Genomic DNA, 12,194 nt, shown 5'->3' with positions numbered 1-12,194 from the left:
ATACTGTAATAGATGTATTGTTCATTGTTAGTTATACATTAACTAACATTAACTAATGGAACCTTATTGTAAAGAGTTACCAAAAAAAGTAATGGGGTCTTTATTTCTTGAAATTGTGAGATTACATCTCAGTAAATATATGATTTTTTTTTTTTTATAAAATATTATATAAAATATATTTTTTTTAAAATTGCAGTAAATATATGTATCAGAATATGAACTGATGTAATCTTTCACAATATGATTTTATATTTCACAATAGGAATGTATATTTATTATGCTTTTAACATGCAAAAGTTTGTGGTCTGTAAGGTGTATTTATTTGTATTTTATCAAAGTCTTTCTTTGAATTTTGTGACATATTACATTTTTTGAATTACTGTGTTCTAATATATTTTAAAATGTATTTTCACTAGACAGTATTTACTCCAGTATTCAGTGTCACAAGAAATCATTTTGATATGCAAATAAACCATTCTAATATGCTGATTTGGTGCTCAAGAAACATTTATCATCATCAATGTTGAAAAGGGTTCTACTGCTTAATAATTTTCTGGAAACCATGATTCTTTTTTTTTCTTTGATGAATAGAAAGAACAGCATCAAAAGTACAGCATTTATTTGAAATACTAGTCTTTTGTAACTTCATTAATGACTTTCAATTCACTATTTGATACATTTTATGCATCCTTGCATTATTAATGTATATTAAAAAATTGTATCGATCTCAAACTTTTGAACTGTTTGAACAGTAGCGTATGTAATACTGTGGTAAAGCTCTTCTGGGTAGGGAATCACCCCTGAGGCTGAGGGTTTGCCTCCTGTTTAGCTATGGATCAGTGATAATCCTTAATATGGTGTCCTCTGCCACATCAATTATGTTGATCATAGGCACGCTCGTTATGCTGAGTCTTCATTACTGTCAGACGGTGTGAGCACAAGCCTCAGACCTTCACAGTATAAATCAAGACACACTGGGCTACTTTCCAAAAGAATTACAGAGAAACACGCACCACGTCTTTTAACTTGTGACGTATTACGGAATGGCATAAATATGGTAAAGCTAGACCAAGAACTTTGAGTGTCTGATGTATTCAGGCAATGACCTGATGAATTCTGTTCCCTCTAAAAAAAAAAAAAAAAAGAAACAAAAAGTCCTACATTATATGCCATACAGATAACAATTAAAACGCAGAGCGGAACCGAGCTGCCACATCTAATATCAACCAAGCATACATGAGCGGTGTCAGCAGTAGGGGCTCTCTTATTTATTTCATTCCGGAGGAGGTATTTCCGGGCAATTGCGCTGGATGCATAGGGTAGTGCCTGCTGGTAAGAGCCAATAAAGAACTCTCATCCATGAACGGCCTTCAGCAGAGACACAGTCAATTACCTAATGTGAGAACTTTGAGGGGGGGGGGGGGCTTTTCTCCTCATTTACTTGTGGGTATTTATTAAATTGCTGTCAAATTTGACAAATTTGCGACGCTCAAGATGGAGGTTGTTTTGGTGGGGGTGCGTGGGTTTAGAATGAACACCGGTCCCCCTCCCACTACCATCACAGATCCCAAATCCCGCTTCCCGAATCATGCCAGCACACAGAATGGGTTTTGGCAGGTCTACATGTGCATGCTAGCGAAACGTGTACCTTTTTCCCCTTGAGGTACTCTTTGTGCTCCTCCCGGAAGTGCTTGGTCCCATATGCCACCTGCTCAAAGGGAGTGGAGGTACGCATCATGCCCTCATACTGCTTATTTCGGCTTGTGTTTGAAAATGGAAGAAAACTGTGTGAAAAGAACACAGAAATAGGAATTAAGATATACTTCATAAGCTAATATACAATGAATATTGAAAAAAAAAACACACACTACTGTTCAGAAGTGAGGGTCAGCAAGATTTTTTTGTTTGAAAGAAGTCTCTTATTCTCACAAAGGCTGCATTTATTTAAGCAAAAATACAGTAACATCTGTGATTTTGTGAATAAATATTATGATAAATATTATTGCAGTTTCAAGTAACTGTTTTCTATTTTAATATATTTTAAAATTTAATTTATTCCTGTGATGGCAAAGATTAATTAATATCAGACTTCAGTGTCACACAATCCTTCAGAATCATTCTAATATGCTGATGTGAAACATTCCTTTTTATCATCACTGTTGAAAATGATCGTGATGCTTAATATTTATGTGCAAACTGTGATAGACTTTATTTTAAGGTCTAATTCTCTCTATTAACAAACAATTAACTAAGACTATTGCCTCAATAAACACCTAATTGGCTGCTTATTAATAGTAGTGTAAATGTTAGGTTTAGGTATTGGGTAGGATTGGGTGTGTAGAATATAGTCATGCAGAATATGTGCTTCATAAATTCTAATAAAAAACCATTATGTCAATAAACTGCATGCTAATAAGCAAGTTAATAGTGAGAATTGGTCCCTTGGATAAAAGTGTAAATTTACTGACCAAAAATGGACATTTCCAACATTAGTCCTTTTAGCCTTAATGCATGAAAAAGGAGAGCTTAATCTCAGTGTCGGCCCAATTACTGGCGTCTGGTCTTGGCTAACGTGCCTGCTAAGAGCTAACATTCAGCTTTTTTCACAACACAGCACATGCTACTTATGCATCACCACGTCGCCTCATCCTTCCCTCACAGGCACTTTTCATTCTAGTCCAGATCATTTCCAAACCCAAATCGCTTCTTAATCGTTGTGATGTCTTGAGGTTGTTTCTGCACATGCTGCGTGTTTGCTGGGCACACATTCAGTGCAAATAGCGGTTACTTAGGAAAAATGCCAGATGTTAATTACAGCGAGGTTGATTTTGTAAATTGTACCCAAGACACTTTGCCTGGAGGAAGATTTATCCAGTGCGGTACAAGAGGTGTCTGCGCGAGGCTGGGTAAATGTCCGCTGGGCATTGGCTTGGCTTGTCACAAAACAAACAAACAACCAACAACCTTGGCATTTCTGTGAACACAATCTGAAAAAAAAGATTTTTTATTCCTAATGCTTGTTGTGTCCGTTCCCTTTTTTGATGATGAAACCAGAAGTATAGGTGAAGCCCTGTCCTCTTTAATGAAATCAAAAAATGTAACCATAACCGCTCCGCCTGGAAAAGCAAGAGTTGCACAAATACGGTGCAAAACTGGCACATATTCAGAGTAAACAAAACAAAAAACAGATGGGATCGTTAGATCAAAGATTTTGTCTCATATTTCTGCATTGATACTTTCTGAAACATCTGTTTAGGAAAAGATAATAACACTGGCTGGGCCAACTGAAGTGAAACTTTCTGGCAGAACTGGAGTTTGTTCGACAGTCTCTTTAGTCATTTCCATCCTGAACAAGATCATTATTTATCAGAGGGCTTCTCCTGTCACGTATGTACAACATAAACAATAATGCTTGGTAAAGCTTTGATGGTGCAAGGCAAAAAAGGGGGTGACATCAAACACCGTGCTGGCCCTTTAAATAATGGCCCAATCTCCCATAGACATCCTTATCCACTAGAGACACAAGCCTCCCTACAAGACAGATTACAGTGCAACCCATGCTAATGTGCACATGGGACGGACATCACAGAGCAAAAATTAATGTGGCCCCAATGTCCCAGAATACACAACGCTTCTGCTGCTTGCCGGCTGTTTCACTTACTGCTTTCATTGCCACTGAATTGCATTTTAATAGGGTAGTTTTTATTCATTGAAAGCCATTAAGGAAAGTTTGACTTTTCGCAGGGGATCTTTTGGCAGTGCAGACCAATGCCCAGTGACAACACCCTAGGAGGCCAACAAAACAGGAAAAAGGGGAGTGTTTGAGGAAGTAGAGAGAATGAATAGAGAAGAGGAAGAGGGAGAGAAAAAGAAAAATATGTAAGCTAGCTTGTTGGGTGACATTGGTTTTTAAAAAGAACAGCATTAAAGACTAATTAATTAATTAATAATAAGAAATTATAATTAAGAGAAAAACTTATATATATATATAAATCATTCCTTAGATATTATTAAACTTTTCTTTTTTACTTATTTATTTTAAATAAATCATTCATTTTAATTGTTTGTGCAACCTAATTTAGCCTGGTCAATTCACTAATATTAACACATTTTTTCTGACTTTAATAAAAATAAGTTTATTTAGTGGATTTACCACATGAATAGGGATGGGACGATAACCGGTTTTATTGATAACCGTGATAAAATGTGCTGAAGGTTAGTAATATCGTTTAAAAATGAATTATCATTAAAACCGTGTTTGATTATTGCGGTTTTAATAACTCACTATTAAATCATGTCCAGCCAGCAACAGTCTGACGCAAGCGCAGCGCACAATGTTTTTTTTTTTTTTTCGAGAAGGAATGGCGAAAGTCAGTGACTTTTCTATGCTTTTCTATGCTTCTACACTTTTCATTGTAAGGAAGGAAATGCCACAGAATTTAATCTTTCTTTAAATTAAGTGCATAGAGTTGCTTGTTTTATTAGTTGTTTGTTGATTATTAAATATAAAACTTGCTGAAATGTTTTCAGTGTGAGCATCAACTATTTTTGAACACTTTCATCTCGTTTCAACAAAACCGTGATAATATTGATAATCGTGATAATTTTAGTCCCTATAATCGTGATATTAAATTTTCATACCGTCCCATCCCTACACATGAAACATTACTAGTGTACCTGGCAAAATATTCTCAATGTTTAAAAAAAGTATAGAAAATATTTTTTTTATTAAAATACACTTCATAATCCAAATAATTATTCCTTGTCAAACTATAAGCCAACTAGTTTAGTTCACTATGGAGCTGTTTGTTTTTCTAAATAATGGTAATCCATCTCAGCATTATCTGCATCGGAGGCTGAGGAGACATCACTAGGACTGAAATTAAGCTGGTGGTGAAAAAAAAAAAAAAAAATAGAGAATAGCAACATTTCGGTAGGTCTTTGAAACATTCCCGAGGAAATTAGCAGGAAATGATAGTGGGATCCTGGATCAAAAAGACTCTAATCATGCTTCGCCATGCCCTGCAGACACCACATGTATAATACGATTTGCACAGTAACCACCTCTCCTATTACAGCCTGTTTGGGGTATTCTGTGTTAATGGGGTTAGCTAATTTACTGTTTAAAGTTGGAGCAAGTAGAAAAAAAAATTAAACATGATTAAAAAACACTGCACATTGAGCTAGTAATTAAAATAAAACGGAAGGGTTTTAAAACCAGAGATGCCACTGTTCAACTAACGTTGTGAAAAATGCTCTTATGATAATCCACTGCAATAATTATATATTCAGAGAAGACAGCTAATAATGTCTCTGCAATGATGAAATGAAAGACAGTGTAGGGCTATTGATAGTCAAAAAAGCTGTATTTTTGGCCAGAGTTGCTGTTGTCTGTTAACTTATTTAGCAACTAACCCCACTTGAGATTTTACCATCTGTTTCGAACTTTGAGAAAATAAAGTGTGGGGCTTCTCTTGTTGTGTGATTAATGTGCATCTAGACAATGTCATATATAGAGACCAAGCACTCAACAATTTACACAATTAAAAAAATATTATTCTACATTCATATTAACATCTAAAGTGGCCTCAAAATGTATTTGGACAGTTAATTTCACCAAAAAATGTAAATGAACAGTAAGCCTTCTTGATAATGCAGTGTAAATGTACTGTACAGATAAGATAAGATGTACAGTGGCTCCAGAAAGTACTTGGACACTCATTCAGTACCATTCACACATTTTTAAATTTGCCTTTAAGGCATAACTAATGAAACAATTAAAATTCTGTCATTATTTACTCACCTTCATGTTGTTCCAAACATGTATGACTTTCTTTTTTTCTGCGGAACACAAAACATGATGTTTTGAGGAATGTTTCAACAGTTTGTATTCATATAATGAAAGTTGGTGTTGTTTAGGCATCACTGACTTTCATTGTAAAAAAAAAAAAAAAAAAAAAAAAAAAAAAAAAATATATATATATATATCTAACCTTTCACTTATCTTTTGTGTTCCGCAGAAGAAAAAAGAAATACATCCAGGATATAAATGACATGAGGTTGTGTTTAAATGATGACTGAATTTACATTTTTCCCTTTAAATATGTATGAATGCCACACCATAAGTGTCCAAATACTTTCTGGATCATATAGAGATCCTGTACAGTGATTTTACACTTCATTATTAAGTAGGTACTGCTACAGAATATGTTTCATTGATTGTATTCAGCTCCAAATCAATACATACATGCATTTCACACAATCTCTAGTGCAGGGATGTGTACATGCGAGTGCTTGTGTGTGTGTAACTTACGCCTGGTCGATGACACAAGTCCTCCACTCCTGCCGTTTGAGCTCCTCTCTGGCCTCCTCCAGGGCAGTGATGGATGTGGCCATGCGCAGGCTTGGCTCCAGGGGCCGATGCCGCTGCTGCTGCACCTCCAGAGGTGGGCGAAAGGGGCCCTGACAGGTACGGGGGATAAGGTAAATGTTTTATTGCCCAGACCCGCCCGCCTCGTTATTGATGAGGCTCCTGTGGACGACCAGCTGGACCTTCGAAAGCCCCAGTCTTTTCATCTAAGCCATTAACACACCTGACCAGTGCTGATAATGATACCCCGACCATATAGCGAAGGCCCTGAAGAGGCAGAGGTGGTAGAGACTTCAAGTAATCAAATCTACATGCCAATATAGAATAGTCGTGTCAATAATAGTCTTTTTATTTTGAGGAAATATTTAAATTTCCCCCTATGTAATTTAATTCTTTTTTGTTTGCTGTTTATTAATGTCAAACACTTGATTGAATCAATCATTAAACTCATTTGCAAAAAAATTTGGTTTACATTGGCATATATAATGCTTATATTAATCCTCATTACTAACAGATTTTTAATAACTGATTGATCTACAGTATGTGTTCTCAATCGCTTAACCTTACATTGCATTTCTGAAGTTAAGGCTTGCATATGGTCTATAAAGTCTGACTTGACCTCTTAACCACATCACCAAACCACTATAGATAAAAAGTAACACCTTTACATTATACCTCGGATTTAAATGGAAATACCTTTGCATAGGAATATGGTAATCAAACAATATCATGGTACTTGTCCAGAATGAACGACATTACCATGTTATCTCATTTCTTTTAGACAGATACCATGGTTCTGTACCACAAGCCTCAGTTATTCTAAACATATGTGTCAACATGTTGGGTATTTAAGCTTTCAGATGTGTTTAGTTGCCCAAACAGAAAGTTTTCCTTCTGAACTGGCACAAACACACTTGTGTCATGGCTCCACATGCATAACTTATTGTCTTGGTTACTCTTAGTTTAAATGTGACCTTCAGACATTGTTGCTTTTAATTCATGCTGGCGCAACATTCTCTGCCCTTGATACTATCAAGACCAGATCAGCACCTGGCACTGACCAATCCCCTTACTTCCCCTAACAATACACATAATCAATCTATCACTCGCAGATGCTTATCACACAGGGAGAGATGCTCCACCTCAGACCACAAATAATTGGGAGAGAGAGCGAGAGAAAGAGGGTGGGTGCTTATTCTGGGGTCTTTGTAAGGGCAAAATGTAGATAAATAATGCATCTTCATCTATTGCACATTGTGTGAAAGATGTGGCATTTTTTTTTTATGAATTCCCAATAACTGGGCCCAGCTGGAGTGAAAAGCCAGCCCAGGGAGAAGAACTTGGGCTCTAATAAAAAGAAATGACTCACGCTTCATTTCTGCTCACTTATGTTTTACATTAATAGAAACCAATAATAAGAACCAGTTACCATAAAAGTCATGGACCGTAAATAACACAAATGGCAAATACATATCATCAAATCTCCCTCACAGCTGGACAAGATGACATGCTAGATTTAGAAGTACTTAAAGATATTCTTTATCGGGGCACCTTTACATGTTGCGGTATTCCCTTGCTGAGAGTCCCTTAATGGGATCCATGGAATGAAGGGGCTTGGGTTGACAGGCGTGCTTATCACCGGCTATCTGGCTGTCTAAATGCTTTGGTGGTATCCAGGCGAGAAGGGAAGCACGTTAAATGATATTATTCCATTTTTTACGGCAAGTTTTTTCAAAATGATCTCAGGGTGGCAATAAATCCTGGCTTTAATCATAGTTATCTCAAGATCTCTTTTGTTAATTGTCACCACGCTCTTTCATCTTTTTGAGGCCATTTCAGTGGTAGAGTCTAGAGGGACGTCAACAAATGCTTTGAGTTGATAAAATATCCCAGTAAGGGGTGGTGAGACATTTGTTATGAATATAAATGAAGATTTTAGTGTAAGTTAGCTAAAAGACAAATAAATGTTCCTATTACAACTTCAACGTCAGCTTTTTGCCAGAATTTTCAGAACAATATAGGCGATATATATTGTTATATATATATATATATATATAGTTCCCTTTCAAGGGAACTTCGAACTGCGTCCTCTGAGGGGACACTATGGGGAACACCTCGTCGTGACCCGTGTCTGAAGCATACTTTGAAAAACGCCAACGTGTTGGCCGGCGACAGCCTCTGACGTCACTACCAGCGCGACTATAAATACACGCCCGTAGGACCCGTCAATATCTTCTTCGTCTTCAGTTGACTGTTTTGTTTGAAGCGTGCATCTGAGAAACGACCAAGACGGTAAGAGCGATCTATTACTGTTTTCATCATGGCTTCCACTAGCAAGGCGTTTAGACAGTGTGTGCATCCGTGTCAGCGTTATCTGACACCCGATGACACACACACTCTTTGCGTCTCTTGTTTGGGCGAAGAGCACGCGCGCGATGTCCTTGAGGGGGCGGTCTGCGTGCACTGCGAGCGTTTCTCTCTGAGAAAGCTCCACTCTCGTTTGTCTCTCTTTTCGAGGAAAGAGGGACAGCCATCTGGATCCCGCGGCTCAGGTCCCGCCGTTGCCGAGGCACGGAGGAGAATGAGCTCGTGGGGATCACAAATGGATCTCGCTGAGGAGTGTAGAGAGGGACCTTCCTTTTCACACTCTCCGGCGGCGAACGAGAGTGAACTTCGGGAGGCAGATGTGGTATCATTAACCCATTCTGACACTGAAGTTAGTGCTCTGCTGGGTTCTACCCAGGAAGAGCAGGAGATGTCTGAGAGTGGTGAAGAAGCTGAGGCTGAGCCTTCTCGATCCTCCTGTCCTGCGTATGAGGAGCTGTTAGAGGTTATGGATCGCGCCACGGCAAAATTAGATTTGCCATGGAAGCGTGCCAGCAAGGTGGCGCCACGAGGTCGCCTCGCTGAGCGGTACTTGTCTGACCATAGCCCTCCAGCCCAGGTGAGCCTTCCATTCTTGCCTGACTTACATGCAGAAGTCGAAAAGGAATGGAAGAGGCCGTTTTCCTCTCGCATCCACCGGTTTCAGCATACGAGCTATGCTAATATCGAGGGCTTGCATGAGAACGGCTATGAGAGGATGCCCCCTGTAGAAGAGACGCTGGCTTGCTATCTCTCTGTGGGGCAAACGTCCTCTCTTAAATCTCCCGCTTTGCCATCTAAGCCCCTCCAAGATACATCCCGCTTAAATGGCAGGTCATACGCGGCAGCTGGTCAGGCTGTGGCTTCACTGCACACGATGGCGGTGCTCCAGGCCTACCAGGCTGACCTCCGTCGAGATGGTGGTCGGGAAGTTCAGGGAGGCAAGGGCGCGCTCAGCGGCCTTTAAATCCTTCATTCCACGAAGGTCCAGGTCCGAGCCCGAGCAACTCAGGGGTCCTGGCCCATCTCGATCTGAGGGTCGTAGAGGGGCGCAGAAGGCTAGTGTTGCGGCTCGCGCTCCTCCCCCGCCTAAGGGCAGGGGCAAGAGGAACCGCGGGTCACGGAGCGGTAAGCAGGGTCTGAGGGACGTGATTCGGACGAGGCAGCGTCCTCGCCCGGGTCAGAGCGGTAGGATGACCTAGTAGCTCCGGATGTTTTTAACCTCTGTTTTTTGTCCTCCCCTGCCTAATTCCCCTGTAGCCACCAGCTTTCCACCTGATCGAGGTTAGGTGGACGGTCTCTCACATAACAGTCTCCTTCTGGACCTATGATGTTTTGGTTGGTTCTATGTTCATAGCAACCGCCTTACTGACGGTCCGGACCAGAAGGGGGCGCTCCGCAGCGGGACTCCAGTACAGGAGGGTGGGTGAGTACGTAACCCTTGCTCTACCTGTTTATGGACATTATGTTGCTGGTGGTTATATGTCTACTAACAATCTCTGTGAGTTTCCTTTACAGTAGCTAGGTGGCCAAAGAATTGGCACAGCACTGCAGGGAATTCCATAGATGTCCGGCCAGGTCACCCTGAGGGGCCGCCTGGCGCATCCGGGGAGGTGGTGGTTACGGCAAGAAGCTCTGTATTTACTGCCTCAGGTGATGCTCCCCTCGCCTAGAAAAGAGGGTTGGAGCTCACCGCTCCCGTGCGATCCAGGGCCTCTGCGATGCTTGGGAACCTCTCTGTACACACGCTTGCCTGTGTACTTTTTCAAAGCCACATAGTGGTCAGTGTGCACGTTAACGCTTTGCGCACTGTCTGAAATCCACGTAAAGTGGTAAGTGTGCACGCAAGACTCTGCGCACTTTCTAAAATCCTGTATGGTAAGGGTTACGCGCTCCGCTTCGTTCCCTTTCTTGGGATGATTCGCCCCCGGTGTTCCTTGGGCTTCATCCAACCAGTGTGTATTTGTTATGCACCTCAAGCATCGCTTCCCTCAACATGAGGGGCTGGGTGGACTCCCATCCCACATACTGTGCGTCTCCACTAAATAGCATATTGTGGTCCTTTCAGATAGTAGGCTTCACCAGGTCTCTCTGAAGGTGAGCTCCCACGTTCTGTGGTCGCCAGGTAGTAGGCCTCACCAGGCCTCCCTGGAGATTTAGCTCCCACATACTATGCGTTTCCACGGGGTAGCATATTGTGGTTTTTTTTCGGATAGTAGGCTTCATCAGGTCTCTCTGAAGACGAGCTCCCACTTACTGTGGTTGCCAGGTAGTAGGCCTCACCAGGCCTCCCTGGAGATTTAGCTCCCACATACTGTGCGTCTCCTCTATATAGCATATTGTGGTTTTCAGATAGTAGGCTTCACTAGGTCTCTCTGAAGGTGAGCTCCCACGTTCGGTGGTCGCCAGGTAGTAGGCCTCACCAGGCCTCCCTGGAGATTTAGCTCCCACATACTATGCGTTTCCACGGAATAGCATGTTGTGGCTTTTTCAGATAGTAGGCTTCACCAGGTCTCTCTGAAGACGAGCTCCCACATACTGTGGTTGCCAGGTAGTAGGCCTCACCAGGCCTCCCTGGAGATTTAGCTCCCACAGGCTATGCGTTTCCACGGAATAGCATATTGTGGCTTTTTCAGATAGTAGGCTTCACCAGGTCTCTCTGAAGACTAGCGCCCACATACTGTGGTTGCCAGGTAGTAGGCCTCACCAGGCCTCCCTGGAGATTTAGCTCCCACATACTATGCGTTTCTACGGAATAGCACATTGTGGTTTTCAGATGGTAGGCTTCATCAGGTCTCTCTGAAGACGAGCTCCCACATACTGTGGTTGCCAGGTAGTAGGCCTCACCAGACCTCCCTGGAGATTTAGCTCCCACATATTGTGCGTTCCACTAAATAGCACATTGTGGTTTTCAGATAGTAGGCTTCATCAGGTCTCTCTGAAGAAGAGCTCCCACATACTGTGGTTGCCAGGTAGTAGGCCTCACCAGGCCTCCCTGGAGATTTAGCTCCCACATACTGTGCGCTTCCAAAAAAAAAAAAAAACGAGCTCCCGCGATTTGTGGTTGTCAGGTAGTAGGCCTCACCAGGCCTCCCTGGAGTCGAGTTCCATATTGCTTTCAGTTTCCACTGAGGTGGTTATCTGGTAACAGATAGTAGGCCTCTCTGTAGGTGAACTCCCACATATTGTGGTTATCAGGTAGCAGGCTTCACAGGCCTTTCTGAATGTGAGCTCCCACATACTGTGGTTGTCAGGTAACCTTTCAGTACACACGCTTGCCTGTGTACTTTCTCAAATCCACATGGTGGTCAGTGTGCACGTTAACGCTTTGCGCACTGTCTGAAATCCACGTAAAGTTGTAAGTGTGCACGCAAGTCTTTGCGCACTTTCTGAAATCCACGTAAAGTGGTAAGTGTGCACGCAAGACTCTGCGCACTTTCTAAAATCCTGTATGGTAAGG

General features: G+C 41.4%; 1 protein-coding gene and 1 long non-coding RNA gene across 2 annotated transcripts in view; one reads left to right on the top strand and one right to left on the bottom strand.

Annotated features, from left to right (window-relative positions):
• Window positions 1-12,194, top strand: part of LOC132112827 (uncharacterized) — a 95,815-nt gene that overhangs the window by 65,696 nt on the left and 17,925 nt on the right. The window lies entirely within an intron of this gene.
• The window catches only part of spata17 (spermatogenesis associated 17), a 40,649-nt gene that overhangs the window by 12,657 nt on the left and 15,798 nt on the right, over window positions 1-12,194 (bottom strand). The window contains exons 8-9 of the mRNA XM_059520502.1: window positions 6,314-6,462; window positions 1,649-1,784 (exon numbers count right to left, since the gene is read on the bottom strand). Coding sequence (XP_059376485.1) covers window positions 1,649-1,784; window positions 6,314-6,462 — 285 coding nt within the window. The remainder of the gene's footprint in view (window positions 1-1,648; window positions 1,785-6,313; window positions 6,463-12,194) is intronic.

Source organism: Carassius carassius, chromosome 32, assembly GCF_963082965.1.
Source record: "Carassius carassius chromosome 32, fCarCar2.1, whole genome shotgun sequence".
In the NCBI taxonomy this organism is placed as follows: Eukaryota; Metazoa; Chordata; class Actinopteri; order Cypriniformes; family Cyprinidae; genus Carassius; species Carassius carassius.
The sequence above is the reverse complement of the archived record's forward strand: the minus strand, read 5'-3'. Positions and strand labels throughout refer to the sequence as shown.